Source organism: Puma concolor, chromosome D1 (genome assembly GCF_028749965.1).
Source record: "Puma concolor isolate L17-30 chromosome D1, mPumCon1.1.hap2, whole genome shotgun sequence".
NCBI lineage: Eukaryota > Metazoa > Chordata > Mammalia > Carnivora > Felidae > Puma > Puma concolor.
Window position 1 is genome coordinate 7,770,063 of NC_141676.1, and position 22,095 is coordinate 7,792,157.

Sequence of the window (22,095 nt, forward strand, 5' to 3'; positions counted from 1 at the left end):
TGCTTCTCTATCATTGGACACCTGAGAGTAAGCCCTCAGCCCTGCCTCCTCCGCGCCTCCGGATTGGACTCTTCCCGACAAGCCCCGCCCACCCCAGACTCCACGATTGGAGGGAGGGGCGCCCTTCTGCGACGGGGATTGGTCGCTTGGCCCGCCAATCGTGGCCGCGCTGGCCGCGCCCATTGGTCCTGTTCTTTCTGGAAATTTCCACCTCTCCCATTGGGCTGACGGACTCCGTGAGGGAACCTCCTTCAGGTTAAAAAAAAAAAAAAAAAAAAAAGTCGATTGGGCGGAGAGTTGCCGACACTCTGCGGTGATAGGCTTAAACGGCTACCCTTCAAAAGGCGGGGTTTCACCTCTGCAGGGGTTTATGGGAACCTCAGGACCCCGCGGTTCTCTGCCGCGGTGGCTCTGGCGGCCTGGGGGGAGGGGGGGTGGTCTCAGCGCCGCTTCCCGGCTCCGTGGACTGCGAGTCCGGCCCAGGCGACCCGCTGCTCCCCGGCGACGCAGAGCCCCCGGGTCCCGGCCGGTGGGGGCGACGTCTGGGTCGACCTCGGGAGAGCTCCCGGGCCGTGCCCAGATCCCGCCGTTAGTAGCCGAAGGGTCGAAAACACCGAAGGAGCTGGGACTTGGGTGGGACGGACCCGGGGTCTCACCCTGGGGAGGCCGGGGGGACTCGCTGGATCCCCTCGTGTTAACGGGTCGGACAGTGCGGGGCCGTGGGAGGTGTCCCGTTCATGCAGTAATTTCTTTACCGCTCGGTGAAGGGAGCCATTATTTGAGGATGGGGGGGGACAATGACGTCAGTGACGCGCTCGGTCACCTACTGGCGGGCGGTGGCGGCCCCGGGAGGGCCTTTTGCAGCCGAGAGGCAGGGCAACGTGCGAGAGCACCCGGGGCAGCCAAAGGGTTTAGAGCGTGGAGGAGAGAAGCTGGTTTTTCCTCCTGGGCCGGTGTGTGCCTCACGGAACAAAGAAGCCGCACGACAGGTCTGCAGAAGGCTTGGATGAGGGTCTTGGGGCCTGCTGTGTCCTTGTAGCCCCCCTTCCGTCCCCAGTGCCGTCCCTGCCCAAGGTTTTAAGTGTCCCCTCTATGGCAATGGCTTGTCTCCACAGCTTCCTCTTTATCCCAGCTGTCTCTGGTCCGTTCTTAACCTTGCAGCCAAGGTCACTGCAGATCCACACCCCTTGCTTGAAACTCTTGGAGGCTTTAGACTGGGGCTCAGGGCCTGTGTGATCTGGCAGGCCTGCTTTGGCCGCCTCCTTCCCTGCCCTCCCATTTTCAGCACCAGCCTCCGGCCCCCTGACCTCTCCTAGGTGGGCTCCTTCACTCCGAGCCTGCCTGCAAACTGTTCCCTCTGCTGGGTTCCCCCTTCCACCAACTCTGCCGGGTTGATTCCCGCGCCCTGCGGAGCCGAGATGGGCTGTCAAGGTTCCTTAACAGTCCGCCTCCAACAAGTAGACTAATTTCTGCCCACTCTCACTTGCTTTCACTGTGGACCATAAGTGTGTCCGTTTTTGCACAGGGTCTGGTACATAGTAGGTGTTCATCAACCCATCGAATATCATCGAATGTGTCAGGTGCGACGGTCCGCTGGAGAAAATGCAGTAAAGAAAGCTGACAAAAATCGCTGTTCTGGTGGCACTCCTTCCAGAATTGTTTTTAATGTCTTCATTTCTTTTTGAGAGAGAGCAGGAGAGGGGTGGAGAGAGAGAGACAGAATCCAAAGAAGCCTCCAAGCTCTGTCTGAGCTGTCAGCACAGAGCCCGACGCGGGGCTCAAACCCACCCACAAGCTGTGAGATCGTGCCCGGAGCCGGTCAGGAGCTTAACCGACTGAGCCACCCAGGCACCCCCTGTGGCACTCATCATGGCGAGGGAGACGCACCTAAAAAGTTTCTAGGGCATATCTGCTTAAGTGTAGTGGAGAAAAAATGAAGCAGGGAATGGTGAGTGTTAGGTGAGGGTGATGGTGTTACATTCTTAACCTGGCCAGGACACAAACCTCAGTGAGAAGGTCATATTTGAGAAAAGGCCTGAGGAAGTAAGGGAGTGAGTCTGATGGAAAATCTGAAGAAGAACCTTGCAGTCCGAGGCAACAATACATGCAAAGGTCCTGGGGTGGAAGCTGTACTGAGGTGGCCAGAATGGTGGGAGCAGGGAGGAAGTGGGAGAGCTGGGTCAAGAGGAAGCAAGGGCCGGGTCCTGCCAGGGTGAGAGGCCATTGTGTTCATGCCAGCACGTTTTCAACAGAAAAGTGACGTGATCTGACGGATCGGGACTCTGGCTGCAGTGTAGGTGACCTCTTAGGAGACCATTGCGGTATTCCAGGGGAGTGGCGACGGTGCCGTGGGCCACAGTGGGAGCGGAGGAGGGGTGGGAAAAGTTGGGAATCCAACTTCTGGAGGAGCCAACAGGATCTGTTCGTGCCTCGGACGCGGGGCATGAAGGAGGCAGGTGATTCCGAGGCTTTGGGCCTCTCTTAACTCATCCGCTAAATACCCCCGTCCACGAGATCTTTCATTGGTCCTTGGCAATGTCTGCAGACCACCGCACTCTTGCTGATCCCACTGCTGCCTCCCCCCACAGCTGTTCTCCAGGCTTCTTTCCCGTTCCTCCCTCTGCATAACCCGGTCTCGTCACCACTGACGTCTCCATGGTCCTGTTACGGGCGGCACGCTACTCCGGAGGCAGGGGCTCAACAGTGAAGGCCGCCGCTCACAGACGCGGCTTCCGTTGGGGTGGGTGGTGTCTTCTAGCCGGAGAGAGAGATGCTAGTCAACTCATCTGCGTGACTTCAAGCACCCTGCTTAGCCTCCCTGTGTTTCCGTTGCTTCTATTTTAAAATATGGATGAAAAAGGGTTTTGTTTTTGAGAGAGAGGGAGAGAGAGAGAGAGAGAGAGAGAATCTTAAGCAGGCTCCACATTCAGTGCGGAGCCCGACACGGGGCTTGGTCCCATGATTCTGGGATCACGACCTTAGCCAAAACCAAGAGTCGAATGCACGCCTGGAGGCCCCGAAAAAGTTAACATCAGAGTTGTGAAGATCGAGTTGTTTGATTTTTTTAAAAAAATGTTTATTTTGAGAGAGAACCTGCGCATGCAAGTGGGGTAGGCGCAGAGAGAGAATCTGACGGTGGGAGCGGTGGAGCCCGATGCAGGGCTTGAACCCACGAACCAGGGAATCGTGACCTCAGCCGAAATCAAGAGCCCAATGCCCAACCCACTGAGCTACCCAGGCGCCCAAATGGTTTGATATTTGTAAAGCACTTAGAACGTTGCCTGCCTAAAGAGCAAGCACTATATGCATTTGTTAAGAACAAATGTAGAAATGAAGATAACTAGAGAGTGATGAGTGCTATAAAAATAGCAAAAGATAAGGGATAGAGAGTAACCAGGGAAGCAGGGAAGGAAGGAGCTCCTAGAGGCAGGTGGTTAGTAGTGAAGGCCCCTTGGACCTGGAGTGATGAGAAGCCAGCCAGGAACAGAGTTCCAGACAGGACAACAGAAGGTGCAAAGGCCCTGAGGTTAAAACAAGTTTGAAATTTTCAAGGAACCCAAAGAAGGCTTTTTCTATGCTCTAGTGTCCTTGCCTGTAAATGGAGATGATGAAGTTCCAAGGACTTCCCAAGGTTACTCTGAGGACAGGACAAAATAATCCACACTCAAGTCTTGTCAGACCCAAAACAAAATTTTGAAAGCCGCCTTTGAGAAGACAAAAATACAAATTAGAAGGGCTGTGAATAGAAGACCCTAAAGCTTAAGTTTATCCAAGGTCACGGTAGAGTCACTCCTGAATGTTAAAAAATGTCAGCTCTTATAATTTTTTACCGACTTGGGCTTCTTCAAATCTCTTTGTAGATTCAGAGCTCTCTCGAGTGGGACGGGGAGGCGGTGATGCAGTCCGCCAGTGTCCCCTTCCCCAGATTCCTGGAACACAAGCAGAAGCTGTGCCGCAGAAGGTGTCCTGGCCCGTGCATTACATGACGGTTTCCGAGTGATTCATGCTGCTATTTTGGTGCTTTCTGCTCTCAAGGGTGGGGAGCAAGATGCCGAAGCCTGTCTTTGGAGTCGATTCTGAGGTCGTAGATCCTGGAGCGAATGAGAGACTGAAGGAGGAAACGTGTGTGACCAAATTCTCTGCAGAACAGCACCCCCCCCCCCCAAATTAAAAATTCTCCCGCTATCAGAAGAAGGAAAACGAGCTGGAGCCCAGCAAACTCCAGAGCATGTGGGTTAGGAAATCGTTGCAGCTCAGAACTCTCGGGGTCTGTGGAACGTGGAATTTTGTTTTGGTAAGAACTTTCACTTTGGAGTGGGAATTTACGACAGCCTGATTTTCCTTCTGCAAGCAAGCGAGAGCAGAGTTCCATTCCGGATTCTGAAAAATGCCTAAAGAATATTTTCACGCGCACTTAACCGAGCGATTCTAACTCCCTGCTTTCCTGCTGAGGTAGAATCTAAATCCTGAGGAGCAGGGAAAGTGTGGGGGGGGAAGTAAAGTGCCACAGCATTCTGTTCCATTCAGTGAACTTGTCTACGGAGCCAGGCAGCGTGCCAGATGCTTCAAAGAATAAAATGATGGTAATTATTATCTGATAATTATTCGTATGAGAGCCCCAGAGCCGAGCCTGGGACCTCACCACTGACGTTCCCTCTCAGGGTAATCTCAGTCAGTCTCGTAGCTATAAATACCGTCTCAGATGACTCCCACAATTCTATCTTCAGCCCAGATCTTGCTCCCAAGTTCTAGGCTTGTCCACCCCGCTGTCTCCTTAATGTCTCCACTTGGTGGCTAATGGACTTCCCGATGTGTTCAAATCGGAGCTCTCAATATTCTCCCCCCAAATCGTCCCTCCCTTGACTTCCTTCCCATCAATGTCCTCCTTATTCTTGGACTGGTTCACGCTGAAAACTCTGGAGGTGTCCTTCACCCCTGTCTTCCACAACCACGTCCGGTCTGTCAGCAAACTCCGTCAGCTGGGCATAGACCCACAGACTCTCCAGCCGTCTTCTAGCTTTGATTGGGGAACTTTGAGCCGGCGGGTGACCAGAGTCACAGGGGACAACTTTGCAGCACGTCATGTGAGAGAGCCTGTGCTCACAGGCCGTATCCTCTGCGAGGTACGGGGTTGGGTTGGGGGGTGGGAGGAGAGCTTCTTTGGATTCAGGGAACCGTGGAGGTGAGCCCAGTGAGGACACTGACAACAGCCATGGTAGTGGACTGGAGCTCTTCCTAAGGGTTAGGGCGCCACACTCCCCCCCCCGCAACCCGAGATCCCCCGACAAGAATCCTTGTCGTAACTGGGGTAATGTTTCCTCACAAGCTGGGTAGGGAGGGGGCTTGGAGTCAGAATGGGTTGGTCCCAAGGTTCAGGTTCTCAACCTGGCCGATTTTGTCCCCACAGGACATTTGGCAATGTCTGGAGACATTAAAAAAAAAAAATTTTTTTTTAAGTTTATTTATTTATTTTGAGAGAAAGTGCGTGCAAGCAGGGGAGGGGCAGAGAGAGAGGGAGAGAGAGAATCCTAAGCAGGTTCCGTGCTGTCAGCGCAGAGCCCAACACGGGGCTCGAACTCACGAACCCCGCGATCGTGACCTGAACCAAAGTTAAGAGTCAGATGCTTAACCCACTGAGCCACCCAGGTATCCCTGGAGACATTTGTGATCGTCACAACGTGGAGGCCAGGGATGCTGCCGAACATCCTACCGTGCACAGGCCAGCTGCCTGCAACTACGTGGTCCCGAGTGAACTGAGGCTGAGAAAGTCTTACCCAAGGAAACACAAGACATATTTCTTGCACGACTGAGCTTGGTTGAAACTTGGGAGTGAAGCCTGCTACACGGCAAAGCAGATTTAAATTGATCAGGGCGTGGGGCGCCTGGGTGGCTCAGCGGGATAAGCATCTGACTCTTGATTTCAACTCAGGTCATGATCTCACAATTCATGAGTTCAGGCCCCACGTCGGGCTCCGTGGTGATGGTGCAGAGCCTGCTTTGGATTCTCTGTCTCTCTGTCTGTCTCTGTCTCTCTCTCTCCCTCCCTCTCTGCCCCTCTTCTGTTTGCTCTCTGTCTCTCAAAAAATTAATTAATAATAAATTGATCAGGGCACATAATATGACAGGCAACACTAAGAGAAGGCTGTGAAGGAGCATTCTGGGACATAAGGATAGTGCAAATTCACGGATACCTCCCTCCATTGAAAGGGAGTCCATGTCCCTTGAATTCGGTGGCCTCTGCAATCACTTTGACCGATAGAATACACCGGAAGTGTCACTGCGCCAGGTTCCAAGCCTTATAAAACTGCCAGCTTCCTCCTCCTGTCTTTTGGGACACTCCCTCTTGGAGCCCCTGTGCTGCCCATGTCAGAAGTCTGACTGCCCCAAGGCTGCCATGGTTGATTGGCTAAGGGACCCCAAGCTAGCCACATGGAAGGCCCCAGCTGTTCAGCCATCCCAGCCCAGGTATGAATGGGAAGCCATATTGGACCCTCCAGCCCAGCGGCATCTCCTGCTGAGTACCACACAGTGTCCCCAGCGAGGCCACTTGGAACAGAAGAGTCCCCTAGCTGAGCCCTAACCCACAGATCACGAGATTCAATCAAATGGCTGTTGTTTCCCGCCGTCAAACCAGAGTAGCTTAAGGTAGTTTGTCACACAACAATACATAACCAGAAGGGCCCCCCCGCCCCCCAAGGGCTGTTTCTCTGCTTCCTTCTTTTCTGCTGATGCTAGAAATCCTGCTGATACAGAGCTGTGCCTGTTCCGTGCACTTCTCTCCAGCTCTGTCCCAACTCCTTGTCCCAGTGCCATTGTCTCTCAGGCTGCCGAGAGGCACCCTTAAAAAGCAGCTGGTCCTGGGGACGCTGGGTGGCTCAGTGGGTTGGGCGTCCGACTTCGGCTCAGGTCATGATCTCACAGTCAGTGAGTTCGAGCCCCGCATCGGGCTGTGTGCTGACAGCTCAGAGCCTGGAGCCTGCTTCGGATTCTGTGTCTCCCTCTCCCTCTCTCCTCCTCCCCAGCTCATGCTCTGTCTCTCTTGTCTCTCAAAAATAAACATTAAAAAAAATGTTTTTAATTTAAAAAAGTCAGCTGGTCCTCAACCTTGACCAATACACCCTCCAGAGGTGTCCCAGTGTGTGGAATCCACACCCCACGTGGCACTCGGTCCTCCCCCTTTCCCCTCACCTCCACAGGCTTCGGCCTCTCTGGCCCTTTTCCGCTCTTTGAACTCTCTCTCTCTCTCTCCTTCTCTCTCGGCAGCTCCAAGCGCCGCCTGAAATGACTTGTACTAGCTGGCTTGGTTACTTTGTGTCTCCTGCACTAGACGTGGCTTCCAGGAGGGCAGGGCCGGCGATCTGTTCACTGCTGGGCGAAGTTGGGGCCTGGGACGTTGTGCACACTTGTAAGCATGTGGCAAATGAGCGAACGAAACCTGTCACCCCTTGGCTCCCACTGTGGGTCCCTTGGCCTTTCCGAGAGGGGCTCTCTGATGTTTTTTTTTTTCCCCTGGACTTCTTCGCTCCCGATTCTGCTTATCCTCTGGACCAAATGATTGGTTCCCCGCAGAACCAGATGTCACAAGCTCACCGACTCCTTTCCACCACCGGTTTCTCGAGAGCTACCAAGTGGAGGAGATAGCGAGTGTGGGGAAACGGGCCCGCTCATATCCGGCCGGTGGGAAGGTACACGTAGCAACATCAGTTCAAAATAAAAAAGCAATTCCACCCTTAGGAATTTATCCCACCGGTAAGCCCGGCCTGGTGGCACAAGGGTGTATATCACAGCCCCGTTTGTGACAGCCAAAGGGATGATAACCATGTGCATCCGTGGAGGATGCTGGGATGCTGCCTCTTGCTCGGGACGGAATTGTGTGCCCCAAATTCCTGTACGGAAACCCTCACCCCTCACTGTCATGATCCTGGAGGCAGAGACTTTGGAAGGTGGCCCTCGTGATGGGATTCGTGCCTTCATAACACGAAGCCCTGGAGGGCTTCTTTTCTGTCTCTCTGCCGTGTAAGGACAAGCCAGCAGGCCAAGCAAGAAGGCCGCCATCTGTAAGCCATGTGGAGTGTCCTCACCAGAACCTGAGCCATGCTGGCACCCTATTCGAGGATTCTCAGCCTCCACGACTGTGAGAAAAGAAACCTCTGTTGTTTGAGCTAAGGAGAAAGAGAGGGAGAAGGAACGGGAGAGGGAGAGGGAGAGGAAGGAAAGAAGGAAGAGAAAGAAAGGAAGAAAGAAAGAGAGAGAGAGAGAGAGAAAGAAGAAAGAAAAAGAAAGAAAACAGGATGCTGCCCCAGGGAATGGAATATTTGTGAGCATTAAAAGGAATGCTCGGGGGCGCCTAGATGGCTCAGTCCGTTAAGCATCTGACTTCAGCTCAGGTCATGATCTCGCAGTCTGTGAGTTTGAGCCCCGCGTCGGCCTCTGTGCTGACAGCTCAGAGCCTGGAGCCTGCTTCGGATTCTGTGTCCCCCTCTCCCTCTGCACCTACCCCACTTGTGCTCTGTGTCTCCCTCTCTCTCAAAACATAAACATTTTAAAAGAGAATGCTTGCGGAGCTACTGATATGGAAACATGCCCATGACGTACTGTGGAATGAAGAAAGTTAGTTGTGGAACAGTGTGTATGGCCAAATCCTATTTTTGTAAAAAAAAAAAAAAAAAAGAAAAAAAGAAAGAAAAGAAGTAGAAAAGAAATTTGTGCGTGTATATCTTCATATACGATTATAAATGCGCGGAAAGAGACTAGAAGGTTACCTAGCTGACTACCAAAATTGATACATACCTCTGTGGATTGGGATGGGGAGAGGGGGCTGTATTTAGTCGGCTAGGGCTGTCGTAAATAAATACCACAGCTTTTGGTGGCTTCAACAACAGAAATTTATTTTCTCACAGTTCTGGAAGTCTGAGATCAAGGTGTTGGCAGATCTGGTTTCCTCTGAGGCCTCTCTCCTTGGCTTGCATATGGCTGCCTTCTCACTGTGACCTCACATGGTCTTTCCCCCGTGTGTCTCCATGTGTCCAACTTCCCCCTTCTTACAAGGACACTACTCAGATTGGGTTACGGCTCACCCTAACAGCCTGATTTTTGTTTCTAAAAACGTTTTGGGGCGCCTGGGTGGCTCAGACGGTTGAGCGTCCGGCTTCGGCTTAGGTCATGATCTCACGGTCTGTGAGTTCGAGCCCCGCGTCGGGCTCTGTGCTGACAGCTCTGAGCCTGGAACCCGCTTCTGATTCTGGGTCTCCCTCGCTCTCTGCCCCTCCCCTGCTCATGCTCTGTCTCTTCCTCTCTCTCTCTCTCTCTCTCTCTCTCAAAAATAAATGTTAAAAAAATTTAAATAAAAATGTTTTAACATTTTTAAATTTATTTTTGAGAGAGAGCGAGAGACACAGAATCTGAAGCAGGCTCCAGACTCTGAGCTGTCAGCACAGAGCCTGATGCTGGGCTCAAACTTGTGAACCCCTGAGCCGAAGTCAGCCTCAGCCACTTAACCGACTGAGCCACCCAGGCGCCCCATGGGGCCTTTGCTTTCCATTGTGGTGTTTAAATTTGTTACAGTTGGGGCGCCTGGCTGACTCAGTCCATGGTGGAGCCTGCAACTCTCCAGGTTGTGGGTTTGAGCCCCACATTACTAGTCGAGGTTTTTGTATGCTTCAAGCTAAGGGTCCCCTCGGCATCCACATTCTTCCCAGGCCTTCTCTGAAGTCTGAGGGGGTGGGGGACAGCTAAGGCCTGCAACCCTCTCCAGATGACAGACCCGCCCCAGAGGAATCGGGGAGGGGCGCCCTCTGCCGTCCAGGCCCGTGATTTATAGTTACCCAAGCTGGACACTTGGAACCTCATAATCCAGTCTTCCCTTTGACGCCTCCCATTATAATGACTGTGCAATACTGGCCAATGACACAGGCAGTAAAATGGAACATAGGCAGGTGATAAAGTAAAATACGAAGACAGCATTACAACCTGGATGGAGGGAGGCACAAAACTGGGATCACACAGTGAAGATATTAGGGAGACCTGGGAGGCACAGGGGCTCCCCCACCTGCGTTGAAGCGGTAAAAAGAAGGAAGGCAACCTGGTAAAAGTGGCGTCGAGTTGAAACCTGAGGGACTGTCAGGAAAGAGGGACGCACTGGGCTGTACAGGTAAGCTCCTGGAGAGAGGAATGGGCTTGGGGGTCCTGCTCTGCTCTTAAATTTCAGACTAGTAGCAGGAAACCCTCACTATATTGCGGTCCCGGATTCCCCTGTGCCTTCAGCCCTGCTGTCATGGGGAATCTGTTCTTCTGGTGGCTCAGCAAACCCTGAGACGCTTGCTGGAAGCCGGCAAAGCAAACCCAGAATCTTGGTATTCAGGAATACCAAGGGATAAGTTTAGGAATAAGTTTGGTTACATCGTGCCAATATCGGAGTGTTTATTTAAGGTTTTGAGACACTTAAGTCAATCGGTCCCATTTGATTTGTGAGGTTTTTTTTTTTTTAAGTACTCTCTGCACCCAACGTGGGGCTCGAACTCATGACCCCAAGATGGAGCGTCAAATGCTCTACCGACTGAGCCAGCCAGGTGCCCCTGATTTCTGGTTTTAATTAGATCAAATGGCTGTAATAATTCCTCCCATCCCCGTACGCCTGCCTTTGCAAGGAGATTCAGCTGTTCCTCCCAATTAAGCTGTCACGCCTCGGGGCTCCTGGGTGGCTCGGTCGGTTAAGCATCTGACTTTGGCTCAGGTCATGATCTTGTGGCCCGTGGGTTCGAGCCCTGCATCGGGTGCTGTGCTGACAGCTCAGAGCCTGGAGCCTGCTTTGGATTCTGGGTCTCCCTCTCTCTCTGCCCCTCCCCCATTTGTGCTCTGTCTCTCTCTCTCTCTCTCTCTCGAAAATAAATAAATATGAAAAAAAGAGAGAGATTGTGTCTCTTTTTTCATGTCTTCAAATCTCGGCTGGCCTTGTGACCCACATCAAATAAGAGAACGTGGTGGAAGTGATGTAGTGTGATTTCCCGGTCAGGCCTTGAGAGGCATTGCAGCGTCAGTGGTCACCCTCTTGGAGCATGTCCTTGAGACCAGCATGCCGTGAAGCTGCCCCTGTCTAGCCTATTGGAGGAGAAGAGGCCTGTGGGGCAGAACCAAGGGGCCTGGCTGATAGCCAGCACCAACTGCCAGCATGGGAGTGAGGCCATCCTGGGACCCCCGCCCCAGTTAGGTTGTCACAGGCCTGAAGCCACAAGAGTGACCCAGGCAAGTCCAGCAGATGAACCTTCCAGCTTATCCCAGACCAAACTGCTGACTCTATGCCCTGGTTGTTATTATTATTATTATTATGATTATTGATTAATTTCTCTATTTGGTGGGGGGGGATTTCCATATTTTTTAAAGTTTCTTTATTCGTTTTATTTTTTTATGAATATAATTTGTTGTCAAGTCGGCTTACATTTATTTATTTTTTTAATGCTTATTTCTTTTTGAGAGGGAGCACAAGTGGGGGAGGGGCAGAGACAGAGGGAGACACAGAATCCGAAGCAGGCTCCAGGCTCTGAGCTGTCGGCACAGAGCTTCACACGGGGTTTGACCTCACGGGACTGTGAGATCATGACCTGAGCTGAAGTCGGACGCTCAACCCACTGAGCTACCCAGGCACCCCGCCCTGGCGATCATTTTAAGCCAGTAGGTTTTCAGTAGTTTATTATGCAGCAATGGATAACTGACACCGTACAAAAGGATCTAAGTTTATTTTTTTTTTTAATTTTTTTTTTTTCAACGTTTATTTATTTTTGGGACAGAGAGAGACAGAGCATGAACGGGGGAGGTGCAGAGAGAGAGGGAGACACAGAATCGGAAACAGGCTCCAGGCTCCGAGCCGTCAGCCCAGAGCCCGACGCGGGGCTCGAACTCACGGACCGCGAGATCGTGACCTGACTGAAGTCGGACGCTTAACCGACTGCGCCACCCAGGCGCCCCAAAAGGATCTAAGTTTATAAACAGCATTTGAACATTTAAGATAATTGATTTATGATATTTACAAGCGTAATCTATTAGTATATAGGAACTGTGTAACTGATTAGAAAAAAATATGTTTGGCTGGGGAGGGCAGAGTAAGGTGCGGGGAGGGACAGAGTGCCCTCATCCCACAGCCCCCCTCAGGGTGTAAAGAAAAAGGAAGAAAAGGGGCACCTGGGTGGCTCAGTTGGTTAAGTGTCTGACACTTGACTTCAGCTCAGCTCATGATCCCAGGGTTCCTGAGATCGAGCCCTGAGACCGGCTCTTTGCTGACAACACAGAGCCTGCTTGGGATTCTCTCTCTGTCTCTGTCTCTGTCTCTCTCTCAAAATAGATACATAAACATTAAAGAAAAAAGAACAAAAAAGAAAGAAAGCATCCTTGTTTGAAATACTTCTATATATCCCTGTTAGATGGGTAGGTCTCCTCTGTTGAGTTTGAGAAGATCAGCTGTTTTATCTCTGTAAAATGTAGTTTAAAATCTATTAGGGAATTTAATTACCTAAGTTTGTAATGGGTATGTATTTTTAGAAATTAATCTGTTGAACCTATGAGTTAATTAAATATTCATCAAAGAATAAGTGAAAGTAATTGTTCTTATTTTTATACAAAAATTAGTAGATTTATAAATAGAAAACTAGATTTGCAAGTTGCACTTGGCTGTTTAAGAAAAAACGAGTTCTTTTTTTAATTTATAAGTTTAATAAATACAGTATTAATTTAAACACAAGCAGCAGTTGCTAGCTTTTCTCTGCACGAGAGCCCCTCTCCAACATTAGAGATCCTCAGCTGATGAAATCCGACACTATAGCCCTGCTGGAAGATTCGGCATTCCGTGGACTTCCGTGCCTTTCCTCCTGTGCATCCCTCTGCCTGGATGACCTCGGACACATACACATCTTTGATAGCTGGCATCATTTTACCTTTTTCAAAAGATCAGGCTCAAACTCCACAAGGAGGTCCTGCCTTGCCGGGGCAGAACCATGCTTCCCTGGCCACATCCACCCAGGGGTGTGGGGCCCAGGCCTCTCTTAGACCAGACGTGGGGGGCTGTGAGCTGAAACCTTCTCTATCCTGGCTGCCATGTGAGAACAGAGCTGAATCCCAGCAAAAGAAACAGAAGGACTGATACAGATGCCCAGGGTGTGGACTGGTACAGATGCCCAGGGTGTGCCGGGCACTTCAGAGGCCTAGCTGTGGGGGACGTAGATTTCATGCTCTGTGCAGAAAGGCAGCCTCCTGATTGGGCACCAAGATTTTCTATGGCTGAGGCGCCTGTCTCTCCCTGTATCCTCTTCCCCAGACCACGCCAGGAAGGGTACAGTAGGCAGACTAATGGCTCCACAAAGATGTCCACATCCTCCTCCCTGGAGCCTTTTACATGGCAAAGAGGAATCAAGGTTACAGATGGAATTAATGTTACTAATCAGAAGACTTTAAGGAGGGAGCTTGTCATGGATTATCCTGGTGGGGCCGGTAATAACCACAAGGTCCTTGAAAATGGGGAAGTAGAAGAGAGTCACAGGCAAGGGCCACTATGGAAGCATGGTTGGGGAGAGGCAACATCGTGCGCTTTGAAGATGAAAGAAAGGTGCTGTGAGCCATGGCATGCGGGTGCCTCATCCTAAGCTGGAAAAGACCAAAAAAAAAAAAGCCTCCAGAAGGGAACAGAGCCTTGCTAACACCTTGATTTTTAGCCCAGCGAGACTGCTGTTCTACAGAATGTTAAGACAATACATTTGTGGGGCGCCTGGGTGGTTCAGTCGGTTGAGCGCCCACTTCACTTCAGGTCATGATCTCGAGGTTCATGAGTTCGCGCCCCGCGTTGGGCTCTGTGCTGACAGCTCAGAGCCTGGAGCCTACTTTGGATTCTGTGTTTCCCTCTCTGCTCCTCCTCTCCCGCTCACACTCTGTCTCTCTCTCAAAAATAAGTAAACATAAAAAAAAAAAAAAGATAATACATTGTGTATAGTTTAAGCCACTACAGTTGCTGAAACTTGTTACACCAGTGATAAAAAAAATATATCGGAGGCAGGCGTGGGTGGCTCAGTCGGTTAAGCGTCTGACTGGCTCACATCATGATCTTGTGGCCTGTGGGTTCGAGTCCAGCGTCTGTGCTGACAGTTCAGAGCCTGGAGCCTGCTTCTGATTCTGTGTCTCCCTCTCTCTCTGCCCCTCCCCTGCTCATGCTCTGTCTGTCTGTGTGTCTCTCTCTCTCAGAAATAAACATTAAAAAATAAAAAAATAAAAAAAATACACGGAGTCAGCCACACGCTTCATTTTTTGAATCGGTGACATCTGCGTAATTGCTTTCCGGACCACAGATGAGAACCAACCAACCAGGTCCAAGTCTGGGCTCCGACCCTCATCGGCCACGTGGACCGCCAGCCAGTGTTCATCCGTGCCCTGGGGCAGGGCTGCCTCACCTGGCCGTTGGGAGCACATCACAAGTTCATGGAGGTACAGCAAATGGAAGCAGGGCTCTTAGTTCAGTGCCAGCTGGGACCTAGCGTCCGGTAAATGGTTGCTGTCCGGGTTGTAGTTGGTAGTTGGCAGGGCCCTTCTTGCTTTGCTGACTTACAGGAGAAGTGATAAGTGGTGACGTGACCTCCATTCTGGGGGCCTGACTACCACATCCTGAACTCATCCTGCTGGCCTTTTCCGGAGAGCGTGCAGGCCTCACTAGTGGTCCTGGAGAGCTGGGGACCCTTGGCCCTTCGTTCCTGGCCCCTGGCTTCTGATCTGCCCTCTCCACCCTCGTCCCAGGCTGATCACCGCCTCCTCCCTGCAGGCAGGTCTGTGCCGGTCCTCCCGGTGGTGCCAGCTCTAACCACGCAGCTCACTGTGTGATCCTCCCCACAGCCCTGTCCCAGGGTTCTTGCCATATCCCGCACCAGAGAGGCCTGGAGCACACGGGCAGGTCTGCAACCAGCCAGACCTAAGCCCTGAGCCCTGTCTTCTCCTTAATTTATAGCCCTGGGGCGCCTGCTTTTGGCTCAGTCAATAAAGCATGCCACGCTTAATCTCAGGGACCTGAGTTCAAACCCCACATTGGGCGGGGAGCCTACTTCAAAAAAATTACAGCTCAAGAAGCGAGTCCCCAGAGGCCTGTGGACCCCAGTGTGGCGAGCTGGTCCTGGAACCTTCTCTGGGACCCTGGCTCTTCCTCAGGTTGTAAAAATACCTGTTATATTTATCAAATAATATTAATAGCACAGAAAAACAAGCATATTTATATCTTCGTAAAAAAGGAGAGAAAAAAATGCAAAGAAAACGTCCCTCCAATTCTTCCACCGAGAACGCCTCCTGGAAATCTAATTTTCTGCCTTCCAATTCCACTGTTTCCACCCCTTGCCTCCCAGGCTGCTCTCGATTTGGCTCCAGCCGCGTCCCCGCCCAGCTGCCTGGGGAAAGTCGCCGAACCGGACCTACCCGTTGGCGCTGCTTGTCACCTCCCCCGGACGGGCCGGGACCGCGGCTCCGGCGGAATGGGGGGCGGGATGGGGTGCGGCCGCGCCCAGGGTCCGGGGCGGGGGCCGAGGGCAGAGGCGGGCCCGGGCCGCGCTGGGGGTGGCGGGCGGCCCCACAGACCGGGAAGTTGGCGGCGAGCCCCGAGGGGGCGCCAGGCCACCGCGCGACCCCCTGAGAAGCAGGAGCCCCCCGCGCGGCGCGATCCCGGGCGCCTGGAGCCCGCGGGGTCCGGGCGGGGCGCGCACGTGTGTATACGAGTGCGGGGGCCCGTCGGGCGGCCGGGACTACAAGTTCCAGGGTGCCCAGCGGCGCGCTCGGGGTTTCTGGCCGCGCGGCCCGCCCGCTCGGAGCCGGTCGCCGCGGGCGTGCACACACCACCGGGTCCCGAGCGGCTCAGGGAGAGACTCTCCCAGCACCGTAAATAGAGTCCAAGTGGGCGGGGAGCCGCCCCGCGCCGCCCGCTCATGTCTCTGCGGAGCCAAGTGTCCGGCCGCCTGGCACAGCTGCGCGCGGCGGGGCAGCTGCTCTGCGTCCCGCGCCCCTGGCCCGGCCCCTCGGCGGGTGCCACGCGGACCCGCAGCAGCGCGTGCGGTCCCCCCGGCGTCCCTGGGCGCCTGCGGCCCCGGCGCGCGGACCCCAGCGGGAGTTGGGGCTTGGGGGGCGGCGGCGGTGGGGCGGAGAGGAGAGCCGGGGTGCGCACCTGGGCCCCCCTGGCCATGGCGGCGAAGGTGGACCTGAGCACCTCCACCGACTGGAAGGAGGCAAAATGTAAGTGTCAGCAGGAGGGGGGCGCGAGGGGCGAGGGCGGCCCCACGTGGGCCTTCCCCGGCTGGACAGCACCCCGCCCGCAGCCTCTTCCGCCCGGGAGGCCCGGGGAAGTTAAGGCCTCGTATGCCCCAGTATGGACCCCTCCACTCACAGCCACGCCCCCCCCCTCCCCCGTGCGCCCGGCCCCCCCTGCAAACCACTTCACTCCGTACGAGGTCCGGGCCCCCTGTCTGGGGTAGTGTGAGGAGGACGGCCTTACCCCGCCCGCATGGGTCCCAGGGCACCCCCAGAGATCATCCAGGACCTACCGCCTGACTCCGTTGTGCAGGAGGGAAACTGAGCTGCTAAGCCCAAGGTCACTGGGAGTTGGTGGCAGCCCAGCTGACGTTGGGCTCTTGAATTCCCCATGCTTTGTGTAGCATGGTTTCTCAAGTGGTGGCATTTTAGGTAGAGTGGCAGGAAGTGGGCCGAGGGGGACAGCTCTGGGTCTGGGGTCCCACCTGGTAGGATCAGATGGCCCCCACAGAGTGGCCTCCCTGGGCAGGCCAGTCCAACCTCCACCCCGCCCCTACCCTGCAGGCCTGTCTCTCTGGGCACATGATGTAGTGCCCTTTTGCCCTCATCCCTGGCCTCTGGCCACTTGTGAACAGTTTCTGCCCCATTCCTGGGGGACAGAGGGCTGAGGGGTTGGGGAGAGGCAGGGCAGGGAGGGATGGGGCATTATGTCTGTGAGAACAGTGACACCCCCCCCCCCCCCCCGCACCCCCAGGAATCAAGCCATTTCCTACCGCTCCGGGATGGGTCGTGAGTCCTGGTCGGGCATGAGTCCCAGGGCTGGACTCTGGGCCCCCACACAGAACAGCGAAGGGAGGGAACCCAGCCTGCAGAGCCCCAAATAGTCAGGCCGCCCAGCTGCCCCTGCCCTTCACAGCCTGCTCGGAGAGCTCCTGTAACCATTCCTGGCTGGATCCCCTTTCAAAAGCACAGGGGAGGTGGCTCATTGGCTGGGCCCCTGTGGTGGAGTGGGTGCGGCCACTGGGTCTGGCGGGTCTGGCGAGGCAGGCCTGGGGCTGGCCTGGGGTGGGGGGTGGAGGTAAAGGGAAGGCGCCTCTCAGAATTAAGGTAGAGTTCAAGATGACTTCCCCCTGTCGTGAATAGTGTTCCTTCACCGGGATCTTAAAGCTCGGGCAGAACACTTGACTTTGCTCCATGCACACAGTGTCCGTCGTGCCCTCAGCCCTGGCCCTAGAACACTGGTTAGGGCGGGGGGTTGGGGGAACTGGCAGAGACTCCTGGCACAGGGACTGTCCCCACGGGGGGGCCTGCTTCCCCTTCCCTGTCAGAGAGCAGCAAGCCAGCTTGGTGGGAAAGAAAGCGAGGGAGGCAAGGGGCCCAGCCACCTGCTCCTGGATCTGCCATTATTTCTAGGATCCATCTCCCCACCCCCTCCCGTTCCCCGGTGCCCCTTGAAAACTTCCAGACCTTGTGAAGCTGACAGGCCAGGGATTCCCAGACTACTGTGGTGTCTCTGCTTGGAGCTGGGATTTCCATTCATTCATCCTTTTTTTTTTTTTTTTTAAGTATAGTTAGTTACTTTTAAGTACTCTGTATACCCCACGTGGGGCTTGAACTCACGACCCCGAGGTCAAGAGTCTCATGCTCTTCTGACTGAGCCAGCCAGGCGCCCCTCATTCATCCATTTTTACTGAGCGCCTTCTATGCGGCCAGCACTGTTCTGCTGCTGGGATTCAGTCATGAGTGACATAGGCGAGGTCCCTGCCCTCACGAAGCTTCTTCCCTAGGGGAAGGAAACAGTTGAAAATGTGGTCAAGCCAATGGGGCGGTGCCAGACAGAGGTCACTGCTGGGAAGAAACCATGGCAGATGGCGCTGCCTGAGCTCCAGTATCCAGTCAGGGGGCAGTGTCGGGGGGGCAGCTTTGCCCCAGGAGCCGCGGCCCCGGGTGCAAAGACCCCCAGCAGGCTTGTCGGGGTGATCTGTGTGTTTTAGTGAAATATTTTTGAGTCACAGGTTATCCCCAAATTCAGGCGCTTAAAACGGCAAACGACGGTTATTATCTCAAGTGTCTGAGGGTCAGGAACCTAGGGGTCGCTTAGCGGGGTGGTTCTGTGTGGGTTTCCAGGAGGCCTGCGCTGGGACTTAGTTACGGCCATCCCAGGTGGCTCATTCACATAAAGTGGCCGTCGGCTGAAGGCCTGAGTTCACCGCGGGCCGGTGGGGGGGGGGGGGGTCTCTCCACGAGGCTGTTTGGGTGTCCTCACGACATGGCAGCTGGCTTCCCCCGGAGCACGTAACCCAAGACAGGGAGCGTGAGGCGACCAAGCCAGAAGCCACGGTGCCTTTCTGTGACCTAGTTTGGCCGACCCGTCTGTTTTATTCTGGGGCTTAGCATGGAGTCATGGAGTCTGGCCCAGATTCAAGGGGAGGGAAATTCGTCTCTACCTTTGGAAGAGAGGAGGCTCAAAGAATCCGAGGCATCTTTTTAAAACCACCCCCCCCCCCCCCCCCGGGGAGCCGCTTTAGCTGGACCCTGCCTCTGATTGGGGTCCAAGCCTTGGTCCTCCTGGGGAGGCCCCCACACCTTTCCTTCATTCTGCTTTTTTTTCTTTATTGCTGTGTAGTATGCCATGGCGTGGACCTACCCCACTTCGGGTGCCCATTCTGTGGGTGGGCGTTTCGTTTTCCAGTTCGGGGCTGTTGGGAATAACGCTGCTCTGATCATTCCCGTACGTGCCTTTGATGGACACATGCTCTCCTTTCTCTCGGGGATATACGGACATAGGCCCCCAAAGGCCTGTCTGTGCCTGAGACGATCCTCTCTCGAAGACTGGCACACAGTAACCAAGCTCACGGGAGCCTGATGGAGCGTCAGAAGGTTGACGCGGCGCTCTCGGAGGGAGATATGATCACACTGGGTCTGGAAACTCGCGTGTGCCTGGGCGGGGCCTCCTCTCCCCATGGAACAGCCACGTGGAAGCCAAAGCATAGTCTGAGTTCACTCAGCGGCCTGTGCTCTCAGCTGCGGAGCTGGGTGAACGATTGCGGAAGCTGCTCCCACCGTCCTGGGCAGGCTGGGCAGGGCTTCCCTGCAAGGGATGGGCCTGCCCACCGAGGAGTCCCTTCCTTGGGTGGTCGGTCACTCGCTCAGCGTTTCAGTCTCTTTGTAGTGCCGAGCGCCTGCCCTGGGCCCTGGGTGGAGGATGTCTCAGCTCCTGGCCCCGTGAGTCCCCTGGACACATGGCCGAATTCTGCCTCCCTCTAGGTATTCTCTTCCTTCCTCTTAAGCTGACTGGCCACTTCTGTAGACCCATTCTCCCTCTGGGTAAGTAAAAACCACCAGGCTGGATCTCCCTGGCTAGGAGACAGTCTTTGGGGAGAGCTCTCCGTTGTATCTGATTTTACTGGCCAGAGGATAATTTCCCTAATTTAATTCCCTCAGTGATGGGGGGGGGGCCTCATCATCCCCCCAGATAGTGCCTTTTTATCAGAAGATTGTTGTACTGTAAAGGGAGTTGGGCACGAGGGGACTTAAGGTTGAGCACTGGGGGCATCTAGGGGCTGTGTCCCCACAGGGTGGGGTGCAGCCTTTGGGAGAAGGGCCACAGGTCCTTCTTCTGACCTGCAGTGGGGGCAGAGCGAACTGCTAAAAAGAGGGTGGGCATTGGTGTCACCAGACATGGGCAAGCCCCAGCACCCCTGCCTCCACGCTCCCCGTGCCTCGGTTTCCCCATCTGCGAAACGGGGCCAACAGCACCTGATTCTGTGGGTCGTGCTGGGCTTGCATCAGAAACCATTTTGAATATGGTGGCCCCCACGGTGTCCCAAGGGTCCCCAGCGGCCCCCTTTCTTGCCACCCCTCAGGCCCGTCTCCCCTGTCTGCTCTGTTTTGGCCACAGCAACACTGGGCCTGTATAAACTTGTCTCCCTCGTGGTCTCAAGTGTTGGAGCCCCGACCTGTGTATCCTGAGCCTCGTTTCCTCTCCGCAAGCTCGCGCTCGCCTGTTCTGGTCCCGCTTTTCACTGGGAAGGGGACGAGGACTAATTTCAACCCCCCGTGGGTTTTCACGCAGAGTGGATGGTTTCTCTGATTTGATGACCGAACTGGGGAAATCCACAGGCACGTCTGGGAACTGGGGGGGGTAGGTGGGTGGGGGGTGTCTTCCCCCACCTGTGTTCTGGGGAAGCGGCCTTGGCATATCCCAGCACGGGCGAAGGCGCGGGGGCCCAGGGAGAGCAATAAAGCTCCGAGGTGCCTGCTCAAGAGGCCCTGCTCTTGGGGGACATTGGGCCCAGGTGATTAATGCCCCTGCCGCTGTGTTCCCCGAGCCCCGCCGTTATCAGCCCCATCCACCCGGCCTTCTCCAGAAGAGGAATCTCCCTCTGTGCCAGCCGGCCCTCACCTTTCTGAACACCGTCTAGCAAAGTGCCATAAAGACACTTCTTAAAACACATCATTGAATTCCCGTTCGCCCGCTGCACTTTATGGCTCTGGCACAGGCTGCTTCCTCCAGCCCGGCTTTCGTGCCCGAGAGCCGCTGAGCGCTCCGTCCGGGGTCAGGCCTCCCCATCAAAATTTACTGCAAACATCTTTTTGCAACACCTGTCTCACTGAGCTGTGAAATACTCTCGCCTCTCCAAAAAAGAAAATTAAAACGTGTGTTATACATCTTTTATAAGGAAAATAAAACTCGCTTGTGCCTTCAGTCTGCATCCGTCCTTCTGGCAAAAGGAGGAAGAAAATGTTACAAACGTGTGGGGCTTCTCTGACAGCGGAAGCCAAGGCAGTGAGGATGACCCTTGGTCCCTCGGAGCCCAGGGGGGAGTCACCATTGGCTTCTCCTTCCCCGTAAATCAGAGACCAGCGCCGTGTGTGGTTCCTCAGGGGTCAGTCAGGCCACAGCCTCGCTCTGGAGATGAGGACGTCGTGCCTCCCATGCTAGGTGTGTGCCTGGGGACTGTGCACTGGAAGAGACAGGCTGGGAGGTGGAGCCATCTTTTGGATTTTGCTAGAGGGGGCCATGCGGGCTGCGCGGGTTGTGGGCCCCTCAGACCAGGCCCCAGATACCGGGGAGGACAGTGTCGCGAGAGCCTTGGCCTGGGTCCCGTCCTGGCTTGCCCAGCCAGAGGGACTCAGCACACGGGAGTCCTGCAGGGTTGGCCCCGGTCCTGGCTGGCCTGTCCCTCCAGTGTCTCGGCAGGCTGGGGGAACCCCACGCTTGGGCGTGCCAAAGCCTCTGAGCAGGGATATCTTTGGTCTCAAGCGTGCAAGATGGCAAATGTGGGCACCCAAATAATTCACAAAGTTCCTCTTCGCCTCCACGTTGGAAAAGAAAAGCCCCCCCCCCCCAATTTCGTCCTGTTTCGCTTTGCACTCTTCGAGTCTCAGCTCGCAGGAAGGGTCGTGTATCCGCTGTATGTCTTGCATTTTGCAGCTTCCAGATGCCCTGACAGCCCCTTCTCATTCACGGCCAGGCTGCCCGGTCCCTATCCCAGAGATGAGAAAACTGAGGCTCAGAGAGGGCGAGTGACCTGCCCGTGAACGTGATGTCGGGAGGTCGTGAACCCAAACCCAGTGGGACCAAGGAGCGGCTTGGACCAGCATGTTCCTTCCACTGTCTCTGTTCTTCAGATGGGAGATGAGCCGAGACGGCTGCCGCACGCAGCCTTGCCTTTGCTCTCTGGTCCAGCTGTTCTAGATCTCTCTCCATTTCCCCACCCGAATGCTGTCTCCTACCTCAAGGCGTTTGCCTGTGTTGTCTCCTCCACCTGGAAGACTCTGTTGTCTTAGCAAACCCGCCCTCAACATTCAGGTCTCAGCTCATTCATTCATCGGTTC

The 22,095-nt window shown here is 54.5% G+C and overlaps 1 protein-coding gene and 1 long non-coding RNA gene across 2 annotated transcripts in view; one reads left to right on the forward strand and one right to left on the reverse strand.

The window, feature by feature from the left end:
* Positions 1 to 2,005: 2,005 nt before the first annotated feature.
* On the reverse strand, positions 2,006 to 17,196 carry LOC147576394 (uncharacterized). Its single transcript, XR_015240743.1, has 3 exons — positions 17,028 to 17,196; positions 3,593 to 4,091; positions 2,006 to 2,835 (listed from the first exon to the last, which is right to left on the reverse strand). It is a non-coding gene; the product is annotated as an uncharacterized LOC147576394 (long non-coding RNA).
* MACROD1 (mono-ADP ribosylhydrolase 1) overlaps positions 15,797 to 22,095 on the forward strand; it is a 144,163-nt gene continuing 137,864 nt past the window's right edge. Inside the window, 3 exon segments of the mRNA XM_086677092.1 lie at positions 15,797 to 16,064; positions 16,066 to 16,146; positions 16,149 to 16,239. Of these exon segments, the coding sequence (XP_086533218.1) occupies positions 15,936 to 16,064; positions 16,066 to 16,146; positions 16,149 to 16,239 (301 nt within the window). The 5' untranslated portion in view covers positions 15,797 to 15,935.